We start from the raw sequence: 19,473 nt of genomic DNA, 5'->3' as shown, positions 1-19,473 counted from the left end.
TCATCATCAACCTTACACTGTGCCAACTGTGTTTCCATTTGATACCTTTTTTGTGTTTCAGTCAGTTTGTTGTCTTTTTGTGAAATGTTTTGTGGCCTTTTAGACTGAACTTTATTATTATTAGTTGTTTTTTTGTTTTTTCTGACTGGTGTAACTAAACTAAATCTTTACTTCCTGTAGTGTTTTATGGTCTGTGCAACGTGTGCTCTGACTTTTGTATAAAATATTAAACATTATTTGTTTTGACTCGTCTGATTTATGTGAACGGATAACTTGTTTTTACAATGTATTCAACTAGGCATGGGATGATAACCGTGTTGAAGGTATACAGCGATTTGAAAAAGCCACAATAACCGAAACCGCCAAATTTTCTGTCATACTGTTCCTAAGGTATGAGCTGTTTTTAGTCTGGTCAAAGACAGGAAGTGCAGGTCAGAAATCCCTCAGGTGGTGCAGCTGCAGCGTAGAGTATCACGACCCCTCACACTGTCATTACAGATTCAGGTTAAATTAACATGTCTGTCTTTATTTTTCTTCCTTTTAGGAACATTTTAGAGCTGTAATCACAATACTGTGAAGCCGATTTTTTGCTTATGGTTATCATACCGCCAGAATCTCATACCGGCCCATGCCTATATTCAACACAAATAGGACACTGATCATGTTTTTTTTGTTTATTTTGCTTACTGCTATTAATATGCTGACATGTTTGCTATTTATTGTAAAAAGCAGTAAATATGACGCATCTTTAATAGGATTTGTACTTATACGGCAGTAAAATGCAGAGAGGTTAGATCTGGACGCTGTCAAAGCTCTGCAGGTGATCTACTGAGAATAACTAAATGAAAACAGGAACAACAGGTGCAGACAGCAGTATTTAAATGAGGGTTTTGTGTCTTAATGGAGAGTTTGGATGAGCAGAAAGCTGCAAGAACAAAAGGTTCTAGTGGAAGAGGTTAACTAATATATTGATTATAAATGTGATCAGGTTCTAGTGGAAGAGGTTAACTAAGATATTGAGTTAGAACAAAAACTAATATTACCAGAAAAACGTAAAATACTCCACTCCAAAAATATCTCCTCGTCTCCATAGCAACAGCTGGTTAATACCTTCCCCTTCAAACTTATTATTTATCGAAGCAGTTACCCTCAGAAAACACTATTCAACATTAATTTAAGCTTCGGACTAGGGATGGGCATTTGAATAAATTTTCTTGATCGATCATCGAGAAAATTAACAATCAATTATCGATTAATCTTTTTTTTTTATCTTAAAAATGCCATGATACGGGACGCTTGTAAAAGCAGCTGAGCCCGAAGCGCTTCACATCAATCAACAGAGCACTCTTAAACACAATTGAGCCTCTTTTAGAAACACTTAAAAGAAAACAAATCTAATAATAACTTAATCAAAAAACAGAATATTACTCCGGAAAGTTTTAGTCTAAATATAACGTTAAAGGACTCCTCATCCCGGCTGCTGATGAGGTTTTATTATGAATAATATAATAAAATCATAAAAAGCTTCACCTGTGGAATCTGTGACACACACTGATCACTCTTCTCTTTACTTCCTCACTTCCTGTGGAAACGTCGCTCTTTGTGATTTGGTCTTAAAGAGGAACTTTTAGCGTCACTTAGAAAGAGAATATAAAATAAAATACATGTTAGTGTTGGTGATAACGTTCCTGCTGCTGGTTGTAAATGTTTAATGGTCACATGATCAGTACAGTAATCTAATCTAGTGGATACACAGCAGGTGTGAAAGGTGATTAAAGCTGATTAAAAAAAATCTGATTTAAACACATTTTAACAGAGTTATTTTTTTTATCGCCCGATAAGAGCCGATAACGGCCCACCACTATCTAATATATAAATATAAATTAAATAAAGAGCAAATTATCAAATTATAACATTGCTAATGAAAAAACACAGAAATAAAAGTAAATTGCACAAATCCTGTATCACATAAATACACAAGTAGAACAACATATAAATTGTGTTATAATTTGGTAGTGAGACTCATTTTACTTTTGGCCTCATTAGGCTTCCGTAGCTGCTCCTCCAACTTCAGGCTCAGTGTAGAGACCTGAGCCCCCTCCTACCCTAACACCCCCCCCCCCCCGCCCCCACCTCAGTGTAGAGACCTGAGGTTAACCTGCTGCTCCTCTCCTCCTTTTATACTTCTGACTGAGATCTTCTCAGCAGGTAGAAGCTGTAACAAGGTTAATGATCCACATGTGACTTTACAAGAAGACATGAAGTGCGTATGAGCGATAGAAAACCAATCGTCTTTTTTTTTTGTGCACCCCTTAATTATAGCTTCACGAGACAAAATCCATTTCGACGAGAAATATTGTTGCAATCACAAGATCTCGTCACACCCCTACTCATAATACTGCAGTACTTTTACTGTAATACTGCATACTACATCACTCATAATACTGCAGTACTTTTACTGTAATACTGCATACTACATCACTCATAATACTGCAGTACTTTTACTGTAATACTGCATACTACATCACTCATAATACTGCAGTACTTTTACTGTAATACTGCATACTACATCACTCATAATACTGCAGTACTTTTACTGTAATACTGCATACTACATCACTCATAATACTGCAGTACTTTTACTGTAATACAGCATACTACATTACTCATAATACTGCAGTACTTTTACTGTAATACTGCATACTACATCACTCATAATACTGCAGTACTTTTACTGTAATACTGCATACTACATTACTCATAATACTTCAGTACTTTTACTGTAATACTGCATACTACATCACTCATAATACTGCATACTACATCACTCACAATACTGCAGTACTTTTACTTGTAATGGAGTATTTGTACATAGCAGTAAAGTTAAATGTTGAGCAGCTTTTAATGAGACTTTACTGTAAATGAGGAAACACAGTTTGAATCCACAGTGCGGCTCCTCGTCCTGATAACCGTCCCTGTTCTTTAAACACAACAAGCTCCACTCTGGGATCAGAGTTCCTTGTTCTCTCCCTTCAGGTTTACAGTTTGTAGATGGGTGTAACCAACATGTGACGCAGCACAGAGCTGTCAGGCTGCATTTATGACTGAATCACATGATCAGATCAAAGTTCTAACTTATTAAACTTATCAGGAAGTGAAGCTCAGAGAGTCGTTGCCTCTGAGAGCTGAAATGGCGCAGAGAAATCAGCTGGACCGAGAATCCTTCTCTTGTTCGATCTGTCTGGATCAACTGAAGGATCCAGTGACTACTTCCTGTGGACACAGCTACTGCATGAACTGTATTAAATCACACTGGGATGCAGAGGATCAGAGGAAGCGCTACAGCTGCCCTGAGTGCAGAGAGGTCTTCAGACGGAGGCCTGTCCTGAAGAAAAACACCATGTTAGCAGCTTTAGTGGAGCAGCTGAAGAAGACTGGACTCCAAGCTGCTCCTGCTGATCACTGCTATGCTGGACCTGAAGATGTGGCCTGTGAGTTCTGCACAGGGAGGAAGCTGAAAGCCTTCAAGTCCTGTCTGGTGTGTCTGGCCTCTTACTGTGAGAATCACCTCCAGTCTCACTATGAATCACCTACATTTAAAAAACACAAGCTGGTGGAGCCCTCCAAGAAGCACCAGGAGAACGTCTGCTCTCGCCATGATGAGGTGATGGAGATATTCTGTCGTACAGATAAGAAGAGTATCTATTATCTCTGCACTATGGATGATCATAAAGGCCACGACACAGTCTCAGCTGCAGCAGAAAGGACTGAGAGGCAGAGAGAGCTCGAGGTGAGTCGACTAAACATCCAGCAGAGAATCCAGGACAGAGAGAAAGATGTGAAGCTGCTTCAACAGGAGGTGGAGGCCGTCAGTCGCTCTGCTGATAAAGCAGTGGAGGACAGTGAGAAGATCTTCACTCAGCTGATCCGTCTCCTCCAGAAAAGAAGCTCTGATGTGAAGCAGCAGATCAGATCCCAGCAGGAAACTGAAGTGAGTCGAGTCAAAGAGCTTCAGGAGAAGCTGCAGCAGGAGATCACTGAGCTGAAGAGGAAAGATGCTGAACTGAAGCAGCTCTCACACACAGAGGATCACAACCAGTTTCTACACAACTACCCCTCAGTGTCACAACTCAGTGAACCTACAGACTCCATCAATATCCGTCCTCTCAGATACTTTGAGGATGTGACAGCAGCTGTGTCAGAGCTCAGAGACCTACTACAGGACATCCTGAGGGACAAATGGACAAACATCTCACTGACAGAGACTGAAGTGGTTATACTGCCAGAACCAGAACCCAAGACCAGAGCTGAGTTCTTAAAATATTCATGTGAAATCACTCTGGATCCAAACACAGCAAACACAACGCTGTTATTATCTGAGGGGAACAGAAAAGTAGAATATACGTTTAAACAACAGTCTTATTCTAGTCAAACAGATAGATTCACTGATCATCTTCAAGTCCTGAGTAGAGAGAGTCTGACTGGACGTTGTTACTGGGAGGTGGAGTGGAGAGGATGGGGAGGAGTTGATGTAGCAGTCGCATACAAGAATATCAGCAGAGCAGGAAGTGAATCTATATTTGGACGTAATGACAAATCTTGGTGTTTAGATTGTGACTTTAACAGTTATTTATTTCGCTTCAACAACATTGAAACTCCCGTCTCGGGTCCTGATTCCTCCAGAGTCGGAGTGTACCTGGATCACAGAGCAGGTATTCTGTCCTTCTACAGCGTCTCTGAAACCATGACTCTCCTCCACAGAGTCCAGACCACATTCACTCAGCCTCTCTATGCTGGACTTTATGTTTATTTTGGAGCCACAGCTGAGTTGTGTAAAGTGAAATAGACAGAAGTCATTTCAGACTTCATGTGTCAGATGTTGTAATTCTTCATGTTTTTGTCTCCATGTTTCTGAGCTGCTCAGAGATCAGCTGTCATGCTAATAGTGATATTCAACACTTTGTTTACTTTATGTATGTGTCGTTTATATGTTCAGTTTCTTTAAATGTGACTTTTTCCTGTGTGTATTTATCCATGGAGGCTCTCACTGCTCATCACCATGTTTTTAACCTTCACTGACATTTCTTCAGATGAAAATGTGAACTTCTCTTTGTTCTAAATGTTAGTTTCATGTTTGTATTGATGTATTTGTGTCTGTTGTTTCTTAAACAGAGAAAACAGCAGAACTTCCTTCATCACAGATATTTTGTTCTCATCACTTTGTAAATTCATAAAGAAATGTTCAATCAAACTGTAATGATCATGATAATAATCATTAATGATGTTCTTGTACATAGCTGACATTCTGGGTTACACTAACTGACTGTGTGGATGAAGTCAATCTGAACATGAAATCATTGATCACACTTTACTGATTGGATGTGTCAACAATCTGAAGCTTCAATAATCAATAAACACGATTTTATCAACAGTGATCAAAGTGTTTTCTTCTCATTCAAAGCTTGTGTACTTTTACTGTAATACTGCATACTACATCACTATAATACTGCAGTACTTTTACTGTAATACTGCATACTACATCACTCATAATACTGCAGTACTTTTACTGTAATACTGCATACTACATCACTATAATACTGCAGTACTTTTACTGTAATACTGCATACTACATCACTCATAATACTACAGTACTTTTACTTGTAATAGAGTAGTTTTACATTGCTATTTTGGTACTTTGTCTCTGTCTCATCCCTTTATTCATCCCTCTGTTTCAGTCTTCTGCAGTAATCAAATGATCTTTACTGACATTAATGTTGACAGTTAAATTCCTGCCACTGCTGTGTCAGTTTGTATGGGTCAATAAAGATACAACTTATCTCCTCAATAAAGCACAAACTGTTGTAACTAGTAACTTTTTCTTCCTCTCTCCTCTGCAGTAAGTACCACTCAGTGAACATCAGCACTAACCTGTATGTGATCAACCAGCCGTGGCTCTACACGCTGGCCTGGTGCTGCGGAGCTCAGTCAGTCATTCATTATTGAATGAATAAAGGGATGAGACAGAGACAAAGTACCAAAATAGCAATGTAAAACTACTCTATTACAAGTAAAAGTACTGTAGTATTATGAGTGATGTAGTATGCAGTATTACAGTAAAAGTACTGTAGTATTATGAGTGAGGTAGTATGCAGTATTACAGTAAAAGTACTGCAGTATTATGAGTGATGCAGTATGCAGTATTACAGTAAAAGTACTGCAGTATTATGAGTGATGTAGTATGCAGTATTACAGTAAAAGTATTGCAGTATTATGAGTGATGTAGTATGCAGTATTACAGTAAAAGTATTGCAGTATTATGGGTGATGTAGTATGCAGTATTACAGTAAAAGTACTGCAGTATTATAGTGATGTAGTATGCAGTATTACAGTAAAAGTACTGCAGTATTATGAGTGATGTAGTATGCAGTATTACAGTAAAAGTACTGCAGTATTATAGTGATGTAGTATGCAGTATTACAGTAAAAGTACTGCAGTATTATAGTGATGTAGAATGCAGTATTACAGTAAAAGTACTGCAGTATTATAGTGATGTAGTATGCAGTATTACAGTAAAAGTACACAAGCTTTGAATGAGAAGAAAACACTTTGATCACTGTTGATAAAATCGTGTTTATTGATTATTGAAACTTCAGATTGTTGACACATCCAATCAGTAAAGTGTGATCAATGATTTCATGTTCAGATTGACTTCATCCACACAGTCAGTTAGTGTAACCCAGAATGTCAGCTATGTACAAGAACATCATTAATGATTATTATCATGATCATTACAGTTTGATTGAACATTTCTTTATGAATTTACAAAGTGATGAGAACAAAATATCTGTGATGAAGGAAGTTCTGCTGTTTTCTCTGTTTAAGAAACAACAGACACAAATACATCAATACAAACATGAAACTAACATTTAGAACAAAGAGAAGTTCACATTTTCATCTGAAGAAATGTCAGTGAAGGTTAAAAACATGGTGATGAGCAGTGAGAGCCTCCATGGATAAAAACACACAGGAAAAAGTCACATTTAAAGAAACTGAACATATAAACGACACATATATAAAGTAAACAAAGTGTTGAATATCACTATTAGCATGTCAGCTGATCTCTGAGCAGCTCAGAAACATGGAGACAAAAACATGAAGAATTACAACATCTGACACATGAAGTCTGGAATGACTTCTGTCTATTTCACTTTACACAACTCAGCTGTGGATTCATAATAAAGCCTAAGTCCAGCATAGAGAGGCTGAGTGAATGTGGTCTGGACTCTGTGGACGAGAGTCATGGTTTCAGAGACGCTGTAGAAGGACAGAATACCTGCTCTGTGATCCAGGTACACTCCGACTCTGGAGGAATCAGGACCTGAGACAGGAGTTTCAATGTTGTTGAAGCAAAATACATACCTGTTAGTGCCACAATATAAAGACCAAGATTTGTCATTATGTCCAAATAGAGATTCATCTCCTGCTCTGCTGATATTCTTGTATGCGACTGCTACATCAACTCCTCCTCCCCACTCCACCTCCCAGTAGCAACGTCCAGTCAGACTCTCTCTACTCAGGACCTGATAATATTTAGTGAATCTGTCTGTGTGACTAGAATAAGACTGACGTTGTCCCGTCCCTTTTCCTTTTCTGTTCCCATCAGATAATAACAGATGTGTATGTGCTGCGTTTGGATCCAGAGTGATTTCACGTGAATATTTTAAGAACTCAGCTCTGGTCTTGGGTTCTGGTTCTGACAGTAAAACGTCCACTTCAGTCACTGCCAGTGAGGTGTTTGTCCATTTGTCCCTCAGGATGTCCTGTAGTAGGTCTCTGAGCTCTGACACAGCTGCTGTCATGTCCTCAAAGTATCTGAGAGGACGGATATTGATGCTGGATGAGTCTGTAGGTTCACTGAGTTGTGACAGTGAGGGGTAGTTGTGTAGAAACTGGTTGTGATCCTCTGTGTGTGAGAGCTGCTTCAGTTCAGCGTCTTTCCTCTTCAGCTCAGTGATCTCCTGCTGCAGCTTCTCCTGAAGCTCTTTGACTCCACTCACTTCAGTTTCCTGCTGGGATCTGATCTGCTGCTTCACATCAGAGCTTCTTTTCTGGAGGAGACGGATCAGCTGAGTGAAGATCTTCTCACTGTCCTCCACTGCTTTATCAGCAGAGCGACTAACGGCCTCCACCTCCTGTTGAAGCAGCTTCACATCTTTCTCTCTGTCCTGGATTCTCTGCTGGATGTTTAGTCGACTCACCTCGAGCTCTCTCTGCCTCTCAGTCCTTTCTGCTGCAGCTGAGACTGTGTCGTGGCCTTTATGATCATCCATAGTGCACAGATAACAGATACACTTCTTATCTGTACGGCAGAAAATCTCCGTCACCCTACCATGACGAGAGCAGATGTTCTCCTGGAGCTTCTTGGAGGGCTCCACCAGCTTGTGTTTTTTAAATGTAGGTGATTCATAGTGAGACTGGAGGTGTTTCTCACAGTAAGAGGCCAGACACACCAGACAGGACTTGAAGGCTTTCAGCTTCCTCCCAGTGCAGACATCACAGGCCAAATCTTCAGGTCCAGCATAGCAGTGATCAGCAGGAGCAGCTTGGAGTCCAGTCGTCTTCAGCTGCTCCACTAAAGCTGCTAACATGGTGTTTTTCTTCAGGACAGGCCTCGGTGTGAAGGCCTCTCTGCACTGAGGGCAGCTGTACATCCTCCTCTGATCCTCTCCATCCCAGAATCCTTTAATACAGTTCATACAGTAGCTGTGTCCACAGGGAAGACCCACCGGATCCTTCAGTAGATCCAGACAGATCACACAAGAGAAGGTTTCTCGGTCCAGCTGATCTCTCTGCGCCATTTCAGCTCTCAGAGGCAACAACTGTCTGAGCTTCACTTCCTAATAAGTTTAATAAGTTTAATAAGTTTGAACTTTGATCTGATCATGTGATTCAGTCATAAATGCAGCCTGTCAGCTCTGTGCTGCGTCACATGTTGGTTACACCCATCTACAAACTGTAGCTCTGAAGGGAGAGAACAAGGAACTCTGATCCCAGAGTGGAGCTTGTTGTGTTTAAAGAACAGGGACGGTTATCAGGACGAGGAGCCGCACTGTGGATTCAAACTGTGTTTCCTCATTTACAGTAAAGTCTCAGTTAAAAGCTGCTCAACATTTAACTTTACTGCTATGTACAAATACTCCATTACAAGTAAAAGTACTGCAGTATTATGAGTGACGTAGTATGCAGTATTACAGCAAAAGTACTGCAGTATTGAGTAATGTAGTATGCAGTATTACAGTAAAAGTACTGCAGTATTATAGTGATGTAGTATGCAGTATTACAGTAAAAGTACTGCAGTATTATAGTGATGTAGTATGCAGTATTACAGTAAAAGTACTGCAGTATTACAGTAAAAGTACTGCAGTATTACAGTAAAAGTACTGCAGTATTATGGTGATGTAGTATGCAGTATTACAGTAAAAGTACTGCAGTATTATAGTGATGTAGTATGTAGTATTACAGTAAAAGATGAGGAGAGCAGCAGGTTGACCTCAGGTCTCTACACTGAGCCTGAAGTAGGAGGAGCACCTATGGAAGCCTAATGAGGCCAAAAGTAAAATGAGTCACACTACCAAATTATAACACAATGTATATGTTGTTCTACTTGTATATTCATGTGATACAGGATTTGTGCAATTTACTTTTATTTCTGTGTTTTTTCATTAGCAATATGTTATAATTTAATTTAATTTAATTCTTTATTTAATTTATATTTATATATTAGAATTGTTTCTACTCTTTATAATTTACTTTTTAGTATTTGTGATTGTATCTAACTTTCGTATGTATGGTTGTTATTTCCATAAATACCAAAATGATCCATCTATAAAATATCTATATGGAGAAACCTTTTACATGCTACATACTGCATATGATAATTATATATTTAGAAAGTAGAACTAAAGTGATTCATTACAAGATGATTAGTTAAAACTAGGGATGGGCATTTGAATACATTTTCTTGATCGATCATCGGGAAAATTAACGATCAATTATCGATTAATCATTATTCTTTTTATCTTAAAATGCCATGATACGGGAGGCTTGTAAAAGCCGCTGAGCCCGAAGCTCCAAGCCAAACCTCTTCACATATCAATCAATAGAGCACTCTTAAACACAATTGAGCCTCTTTTAGAAACACTTCCAAAAAACAATCAAATCCAATAACAACTTAATCAAAAAACAGAATATTACTCCGGACAATTTTGCCAAAATAGGACTCCAAAATGCTCCCAGACGAGTGATAATTATGCTTATTTAACTAGAGCAGGGGTCTGCAACCTTTGTTATCAAAAGAGCCATTTTGCCCCCTCTCCCACCAAAGAAAAATAGTCTGGAGCCGCAAAACACAACACAGTTTATAAACTTTAAAACTTTTAATCTTTTTTAAATTTTATCTCTTACAACAACAGAACAACAGGGTGATATCAGCTAAATTGGGCCACTTTTTGGTTAATGGCATGGGAAACTAACAAAAGAACAATGTATGACATTTATTTGTCAAGGTTTGTTTTCAATTTTTTTGGGTGGAATTTATGTAAGAAAAACAGTAATTTCTAATAAAACAATCTAATAAACTTTAATTTCAAAACACATCTATGTACTATAACAATATAATATTAAAGTTAAATTACATCAAAACAACTATTTCATAAGAAATATTCCATGCTCTTGCAAGAGAGTGTGTGATCACTTTTTGGCTTCTCTGGACAGTCTTCCTATAATAACCTCATGCTCCCCTCTTCCTCTCCTTTACCCACTGATTGTATTTACAGATTATTCCCTCATTTACACCCTTTCTTTTCCTTTCTGTTTCTTTCTTAACCTCTTCTATACTCCCTGTTTTTTTGTTTTGTTTGACATATTGTCTGTAATCACAAGTTTAATATTACTTTCCTTCAACATCTGTTACTTCTTTATTTACATGCCTCTTTCACTTTTTACCTTTTAAGTTTGTGTGGTTTATGTGCACAAATCATGCTGGCACACACTGTGAGTGAGTGTGTGTGTGTGTGCACATGTCAAGAATGCACACACACACACACACACACACACACACACACACACAAACACACACAAACACACTCATATGCACAGACAAACATAGCTGTGTACACACAAACACACCTAGAGGGGAAAATGGGAAACAGGCATATCATGCATAATATAATAATATATTAATAATATTCTTAATGAGAGTAAAATAAAAACTATATAAATACAACATTTAGCAACAGCTTAGCAGCTTTAACAAAGTAAGCATAACATTTTTGAACGTTTGTGACAAGTCCATTTCAGTGCGCTTTCATCCTCTTCAGTTTTCTTTCTCAGCCGGCAAGCACCTGAACATACAAAAAAAAAAATACATCAGCTGCGGGTCCGAATTTTTTTTTTTTTTTCAGAAAAAACAAAACAAAAACCTATTTAATGCTATTGTTCTTACCTGTTTAATGTGACTTCTGTTTCTGAAGCTCGCTGCAGATCTTCCGTATGTCAGGACTGTAAGATGTGACTTTGATCTTCACACAGGACTGTAGGCTCTCATTTGTGAGGCGGGAGCGATATTTGGACTTTATGAAGTTCATGCTCGAGAAAACTTGCTCGCATAAGTATGTTGAGCCAAAGATGGACAGGACTCCAAAGGCATACTTTTTCATGTTCATATAGGTGTCGGGAATGGCACTCCATGTTTCAAAAACAAGCTTGTCGGATTTGGGGAGGTTTTCTATGTCACTCCATTTGTGCTCTTTAGCGAGAGTGGCCTTCTGACGGGCGACTTCTTCAAGATACACTCTCAGGCTTTTGAACTTGGACACCCATAAATCGTTATCCGCTATGTCAGCCAGTTCAATTTCAAGATCGGGCTGACTTACTCCAGTGAATGCGGACATGTTCAGTAGGGATGGGTCGATGTCCAGGGGTGTGACAGGGAAAGAGAGCGTGTTTTTTTCCTTTCTGAACTCGCTGAATCTTTCTCCAAATGCAGCTTGCATTGAAATAATTGCACGATGTAAATAATCATAATTTATGTGATTATTTTCTTCTTTGAACTCTCTCAGGGTGGGGAAGTGAGAGAGTGTACCTCTCTCTACATCTCTGGCAAACACTGTCATTTTGCGCTCAAACGCCAAAACATCCTCCAGCATCTGCAGGGCTGTGCTTCCTTTTCCCTGGAGATTCTTATTCAGCCTGTTTAAGTGACTTGTCATATCCACCATGAAGTAAAATTTTCCCAGCCAATCGAGGTCTCCCAGTTCGGGATAGCTGAGGCCTTTGTTGCCCAAGAAGGTTTTAACATGTCCCAGACAAGTAGCGAAGCGTTTCAGCACGTCTCCCCTTGACAGCCACCGGACTCTGTTGTGCAGCAGGAGATCTGAATATGCGCTGTCGACTTCTTCTAATAATGAACGAAACTCTCGGTGGTTTAACCCGTTTGCAGTTATTTTGTTCACTATTTTAATAACGAGGTTCATCACTTCCACACACTCGGGGGGGAATGTTTGAGCGCACAGTGCTCAAGTAAATTCACAAAGCCCTTCTGTGCTCCTCTCATACTTGGTGCCCCATCAGTAGACACGGACACCAGGTGAGTGGTGTTTATTTCTTTGGCTTTGAGACAATTCACAACAGCCTCACAAATGTCCTGTCCCCGTGTTTGGCCCTTTAGTGGTATAAGTTCAATCAGTTCTTCCTGCGGCCCATCAGAGTTCACATATCTGCATAACAGCGCTGTCTGCTCAATATCGTTGACATCACTTGACTCATCACAGGCAATTGAATATGCTTGAGCTGAATTTATGTCATCAATTTGCTTACTGGTGATGTTTGTTGCCATTTTAATGGTCCGGTCCTTGACGGTCTTTGCAGAGAGAGGCATATCTCTAATTTTCTGAACAATTTCTTCTTTGTTTTTGAAGTCGGAGAATAGATGCTCTGATATTTTTATAAATGACTCTTTCATGTATTCTCCGTCTGTGAACGGTTTCCCCCTCCTTACAATCTCCTGAGCTGCCACAAAACTAGCAGCTGTGGTTGAATTTGGAGCGGTCATCCACTTCTTGAAAGTGTGTTTGCTCAGCTCAACTTTCCGTAGCAGTTCTGAAATTGCTCTCTTTCGCTCATCTTCAGTTTGATATTTTTGTCCAAATGCTGAGTGCTTGCTTTGAAAATGTCTTTCAATGTTACTTTTTTTGTTGTTTGATAAGTTCTCACCACATATCAAGCACACAGGTAAGCCAGCGTTGTTGGCAGTGAAGGCAAATGAATCTGTCCAAGCAGGATTAAATTCTCTATTTTCTTCTGAAATTTTTCTTTTTTTAGATAAACTCATGGTTAACTCACCCACAAGGGTCGCACACTCAATAAGCTGTCTGTAGGCAAAGTAGGGGGCTAGTAGTCTGTGTGTGGCGCTGTTCAGTCTGTGTGTGGCGCTGTTCAGTCTGTGTGTGGCGCCGTTGAACAGCTCTCGCGCACCATAAATGCTGTGTCATGTTGACAGTCAACGGGCCGGAACTAAGTTTCCGCCTTCAGTTTCATGTCGGACGTCAATAAAGACGGGATGTTATGAAGCCGGTTCCGGTGAGAGTTGCGAGCGCATTCATTCATTTGTAAGAAGAAATAAAAGTCACGTCTGTACAGCAACTATCTGTCACCGATATATAATAAAAATTTAAATTAAGAAATAAAAATTTTTAATTTTCATGGGTGTTTTTTTTTTTTTTTTGTCAAGGCCAAAGAGCCACCACAAGAAGGCTCGAGAGCCGCATGCGGCTCTGGAGCCGCAGGTTGCCGACCCCCGAACTAGAGCCTCATAAAACAACCAGAGTGACTCACCTAAAGGCAGCAGTGGTGACTGTCCACTGCTAACAAAGTAAAGTAACTCCAACCTACTGATTCTTGTTGATTAGCATGTTAGCATGTTAGCATGCTCGGGGTCCGTTGGTGACAGTTGGTCCAGCAGCTGAAACGCTCTGACGGGACCGAAGTAGCTGGATGCAGAGGCATTGTGGTGCTATCGTGGGCTATGATCCTGGGTAGTCTGGCCAAGGTGCAAGTTTACAATGAACTCTGTCATTTTTAGTTTGAAAAGGTCCCACGCCAAACTTCACCTTGACCTCTTCATGTTTACGTTTGATATCTACGGCAGCTGGTACTGTGGGTAGCTAAGCCGTTTTCGCTGTCAAATATCGCCCCCTGCTGGTCAGATGTCTCATTACTGCCACATAGTGATTCATTGCATTGCTTAAAGACTCACACAACGCAACACAAGTTCTATTAGAAACCAGCGTTTGATCGATAAAATAAAAATGTCATGTGATCGATAACATTTTTATCGATCATCGATTAATCATGCCCATCTCTACTTCGGACACATCTAACATTACTCTGCACAGAAAAGCTCAAACATCCAACTGTAGGAATAACAAGATGATAAAACACATTTTTAAGCCACAGCAGAAGAAGATAATAAATTGAAGACCCACCACAAACAGTGCTACCAACACCCAAACCTTTTTTTTTTCTCTAATATTTTAATACCAGATGACATTTACAATCAGAGAAAAAGTTACAGTGAAATGTAAAAAACAAACAAATAAACAAAATAAAATAAAATAAAATAAAATAAAATAGGAAAGCTTCTTTAAAACAGCGTGATGATGTTAAATGCTACAGAAATGTTCCACTGTGAGCTTCTCAGCACCAAAAGCCTCTGAGGCACTCTGCGTCTTTATTTATTTATTTAATTACAGATGTTTGATTCTTTCAGTGTTTTTTTTTTTATGTCCACATTGTCTTTGCTTTCTGTGCATCTAAAACTGTCTCTTTAACCAAGCTGACATTACAAAAACACATCACCAGCTTCCTGTCTGAGTTAAACCACGAGTCCACCTTTTCACACTGCTGCTGCTGCTGGAGACTAATTTAATTTAAACAGGAAGTCGTACCAGCAGAGTGAAGATAAAATAAGGACAGCATATTCTTGCAAGTACAGCGGTGAGCGATGACGATATGAGATGAATGATGATTAAAACTGTTTGATTTTTAAGCTTTCAAATGAGTTTGGATTTTCTGTTTTACTTCAAATATCAATTTTACTACTTTTTAACAGCTGCTCTTGTTTATTTAGGGAGTTGTGTTTTAATTAGGGATGCTGATATTGACTTTTCTGTCGATATCCGATATTGTCCAACTCTAAATTTCCGATACTGATATATTCAGGACTTTTACATCAAGACTATAACAACATAACACATCTCCTATTATGCCTGATTTTATTGTGAAGCTCCACTGGATGCAAACATAAATGCAACATGGCTTTCCACATGTAAATACTGTCTGTGCAAAATAAGAGAACTACTTCAACTTAAGTTATGTCAGTAAATTACAAACTTACTATCAGTAGGACTCACTGGGAAATAGATCCAAACCACAAACATAAGCCCCGTTTTTACAGGAACTCCTCTCCCTAGCTCCTCTCAGCTGTTGTGTCTCCAGCAAAGTAGCACCCCTATGGTAGCACCCTGCTAGGACCCACCGGACTCTATGGACACTATGAACTTGTTAGCAACGGTTAGCAGCGCTTAGCAACGGTTAGCGACCCGCGAATCTAGCGTGTTGTTGTTGTGTATCGTCATCAAGCGCCGGTAAACGTTCCATGCTGCGTTCAGGCAGGCTCGGAAATACTGAAGCCTACAGAACAAACATCGGTTATAAAAAGCTGATACCGATACTTACCGATACTACATTTTTAAGTAAATATCTCTAGTTTTAATGCCATTTTCTGTGAGTCTTTCAGTAGTTATGTTATGTTTTTTTGAATCTTGAGCAGCTGTTCAGTAAATGTATAATATAGTAAACCAACATGAGAAAGAATCATGATGAGATCGTGGATATGATATATTTTTGCCGTATCGCCCGCTCCTACTTGCATGAACTGAGTCCAGCAGTAAAAAATGGATCAAACGGGGCCTAAAAAATCTTTTACATGCATTAATTTATTTTGGTCACAAGTCTGAGGTGAAGGTGTTTGAGATAAAAACTGATGCTTGCCTCCGAGTGTGAGAGTTTTCACATTAACGTCTTTTCCCTCAACAATCATCGTCATGTTTAGATCTGAATCTGCTTTATGGTTTTTAACACTTGTTTATGTTTGCTTGCTTTATCTTTGCATGCGAGGTTCACTTGTGTTAGAAAATAATGAAATACAGCACAGAAATAACTTTGGGTTAAACTTCTGATTTCAAGATGTCAGACATGTTTCCAAAAAGGAGCTCATTTCTTTACCTCCACCATGAAGATCTGTAGCAACCAAGAGTTTGATGCTTTAAAAGTCAGATTTTGGGGGATGATAACTGTAAAAAAGCATCTATCACATGAAAGTCAAAACATCTCTGTCACAGTGGGAAACATCAGATGTAGTGTAGCTTTGTGTCGCTGTGGTGATTAATAACTGTAACTAAACATTTATCCACATACAAAATGATCAGCGAGTATATTCTCAACAGGAACATAAAAACAGTTCAACTAAAAAATAAAATAAAAAAAAGCTAAAATCATAAAACCATGAGATACAGCGCAGGATGTTTAAAGTTTACAGTCATGTGATTATATCTGCTGTGATGTTTTAGTCTCACTCAGAGGTCTCGTGTTGCCTGATTGCAAGTCGTCCGTTTCTCTCTCTTCAGATAAAAATGACAGATAACAGAAAATAAAAGAGTGAGTGAGAGATAAACTGATGGAAGCAGGTTAAATGTGACTGAACAGTTTAACAGCTGCAGGTCTGAACATGTACCATGTGTCAGGAAGTACTGTTATATTTCCTAACCTCCACATTAAACAATAAATCAGTTTCTATGTTTATCTTCAAACCAACAATGAACTGATCTAAGTACTGAATGTGCATCCAAAGTCTGATATATCTTCTTCCTCTATTATCCAAAAACTATTAAACCTCATGTTGTTAAATTTGACTTGTTTTAAAAATGTTTTATATCAGAAAAATTGATTTATTTCATCTAAATGACTGAAAACCACATTGATGTTTTCATACTACATTAATCATCACTACTTTCATTGCATTGGATGATCATTTGTACTTGTTTCTAAACTGTATCCTGATTAAATTTTATCAGTTTGTTATAAAACATCAACATATTTTCCTTTTATCTGAAATTTAGTTAAAATTATTCATCATTTCTGCTTTTTTTAAACTAAAAGATGAGCTATAATTTTGTTTAAATGAGGGATAGTTAACATTATATCCAATAATAAGTGTAAAACCTTTAGTAAGAAGTTGGTTTAACACAGAATTGGGCAATAATTTAAACTTGATGCTTTTTAACAGTTAAAATTGAGCTAAGAGGAAAAAGTTGTGTAGTCAACAGGAAGGTTAAATCTGTTTTTAATAGTTTTTGGACACTAAAGAAATAAGAATGATCAGACTTTGGATACAAACACAATAAGTTCACTGATTTGTTGATTAAAAAGGAAAATAAAGAACATTTTTAACTGTGCTGAATACTGAAAAACAAACTCATTCACTCCTTTAATGGCACTTACTGTAACACTTCCTGCTTCACGTCTGACTCTGTGCAGCAAACCAGAAAAACCTCTAAAAAGATAAAATAAAATAAAATAAAATAAAATAAATAAAAAGATAAAAGGCCTCCAACCTGGAAGAGTTGAGACTTGAGTTAGTAAATCATACTTTCAGGAAGCAGCTGTGTGCGTTAAAGAAAAAGCTGATGCTGCATTCACTGTCCTTTAAAAAGAATACGAGGTCTGAATACTCAAAAAGCTTTTTTCCTTTTTTTTTTTTTTTTTAAAGATTTATTCAGAGCAGCTGATACATTTGGCACACAAACCTGGAGCCAAACTGAAAAACGACGACTTTCCAGCCCAAAAAAAACCGTTTCTCACACTGTTCCTCACCTCCCATGATTAATACATTCAACTTTAGTACAAACATGAATAATAACTAATTACCTTCTTTCTTTTTTTTTTACTTTTAAGCCTCGGGTTTACATTCATCCTGTCAGTCCAACAGTGTTCAGTTCAGTTCAGGCAACCGACGAAACTCACACAGACAGACGCACAGAATTAAAATGTTTAAGACATGTTTGTTTTTTTTGTTTTTTTAACCCTCCTGTTGTCTTCAGGTCAAGGAAGGACAAGAGGAAGGAAGGAAGTAAAGGAGTAAGGAGGGAGAAAAGGAGGATGGAAGGATGGAAGGAATGAAGGAAGGAGAGGAGGAAGGAGGGAGGGATGGAAAGGAGTAAGGAGGGAGGAAGGAAGGAGGTATGGACAGGAGTAAAGAGGGAAGAAGGAAGGAAGGAAGGAAAGGAGGAAAAGAGAGAGGAAGGAAGGAAGGAGAGAAGGAAAGGAGGAGGGAAGGAAAGGAGGAAGGAAGTATGGAAGGAGGAGGGAGCAAAGAAAGAGGGAAGGAGGGGAAGAACAAAGGAAAAATTAAAGAAAGAGGGCGAAAGGAAAGAAGGAAGGAAGGAAGGAAGGAAGGAAGGAAGGAAGGAACGAAGGAAGGAAGGAAGGAAGGAAGGAAGAGTCAGAAGAGATGGGGTCAGTTTGACCCGGGAGGAGGGTTAATGTTTGGTTTGATGCAGCTGATGTCTGTACAGCTGGAGATGAAAAGAGTCCGTTCCACTTTTCTTTCCACATCTCCTTTCAGTCACTCAGAGCTTCACGGTTAGAAACGACGAGGCGGTGGAACGGGGGTGAAAGTGACTCGTCTAAACTCGACTACAGCAGGTAAAATATCATTTGTCTTCTTTCTCTTTTCTTTCGTTGAGGTTTTTTTAGTATCTTTGAATTCTTGCGTCGTTGAGCTTCAGCTGATGACGAACGGAAAGAAAAAAAATGTTCTCAAGAAGAAGCGTGTCGGCCTTTAACTGGAGGTGGAGGCGACAGGAGGAGGGGGGGGGGGGGGTTAAATTGTCCTCACTACCCCCCCAACCCCCCCTTCCCCTCCACACACACACACACTCTCCTTAATGTTAATGTTAATGGTAACCATGACATTATGCAGTGGGGGGAAATGGACACCAGGTGGCGCTGTCGTCCTGCTCAGAGCGTCTCTGCTGCTCCTCGTCCCCCCCTGCTGGCAGCTCAGTGAAGGAAGTTTGGTTCAGTTTGTGCATTCGGTCCACAGATGGAAGAGGAAGAAGAGGAAGAGGAGGAGGAGGAAGTGGAAGTGGAGAGGAAGATGAGAGTTTTTCTTTACCTTTGTTTGTACTTCTCTTCTATTCTTGGTCCCTTTCATATTGATCTTGTATTTTAAATATGTGTAAAAAACAAAAAGAAAAGAAAAAGAGCTTCTCTCGCTGGTCTTTCTTTGTTGCTTATTTTTATGTTACAGAGAAAAACTTGAAGGTTTGAAATCAAGTTTTTAGGTGCTTTATT

At 38.9% G+C, this 19,473-nt stretch overlaps 2 protein-coding genes across 2 annotated transcripts; one reads left to right on the top strand and one right to left on the bottom strand.

Moving 5' to 3' along the window:
- Positions 1–3,172: 3,172 nt before the first annotated feature.
- LOC128360970 (E3 ubiquitin/ISG15 ligase TRIM25-like) lies at positions 3,173–4,925 on the top strand (the record flags this gene model as incomplete). The annotated part of the gene is made up of 1 exon (XM_053321538.1): positions 3,173–4,925. A coding segment is annotated over one exon (1,674 nt), but the record flags the coding sequence as incomplete, so codon positions are not given.
- Positions 4,926–7,199: 2,274 nt separating this feature from the next.
- On the bottom strand, positions 7,200–8,858 carry LOC128360934 (tripartite motif-containing protein 16-like). Its single transcript, XM_053321497.1, has one exon. It carries the CDS (start codon positions 8,856–8,858, stop codon positions 7,200–7,202), a length of 1,659 nt encoding a protein of 552 aa, XP_053177472.1.
- Between the last annotated feature and the right edge of the window lie 10,615 nt (positions 8,859–19,473).

This window comes from Scomber japonicus, chromosome 6, assembly GCF_027409825.1.
Source record: "Scomber japonicus isolate fScoJap1 chromosome 6, fScoJap1.pri, whole genome shotgun sequence".
Lineage (NCBI taxonomy): Eukaryota > Metazoa > Chordata > Actinopteri > Scombriformes > Scombridae > Scomber > Scomber japonicus.
This window is presented reverse-complemented; position numbering and strand designations above follow the sequence as displayed.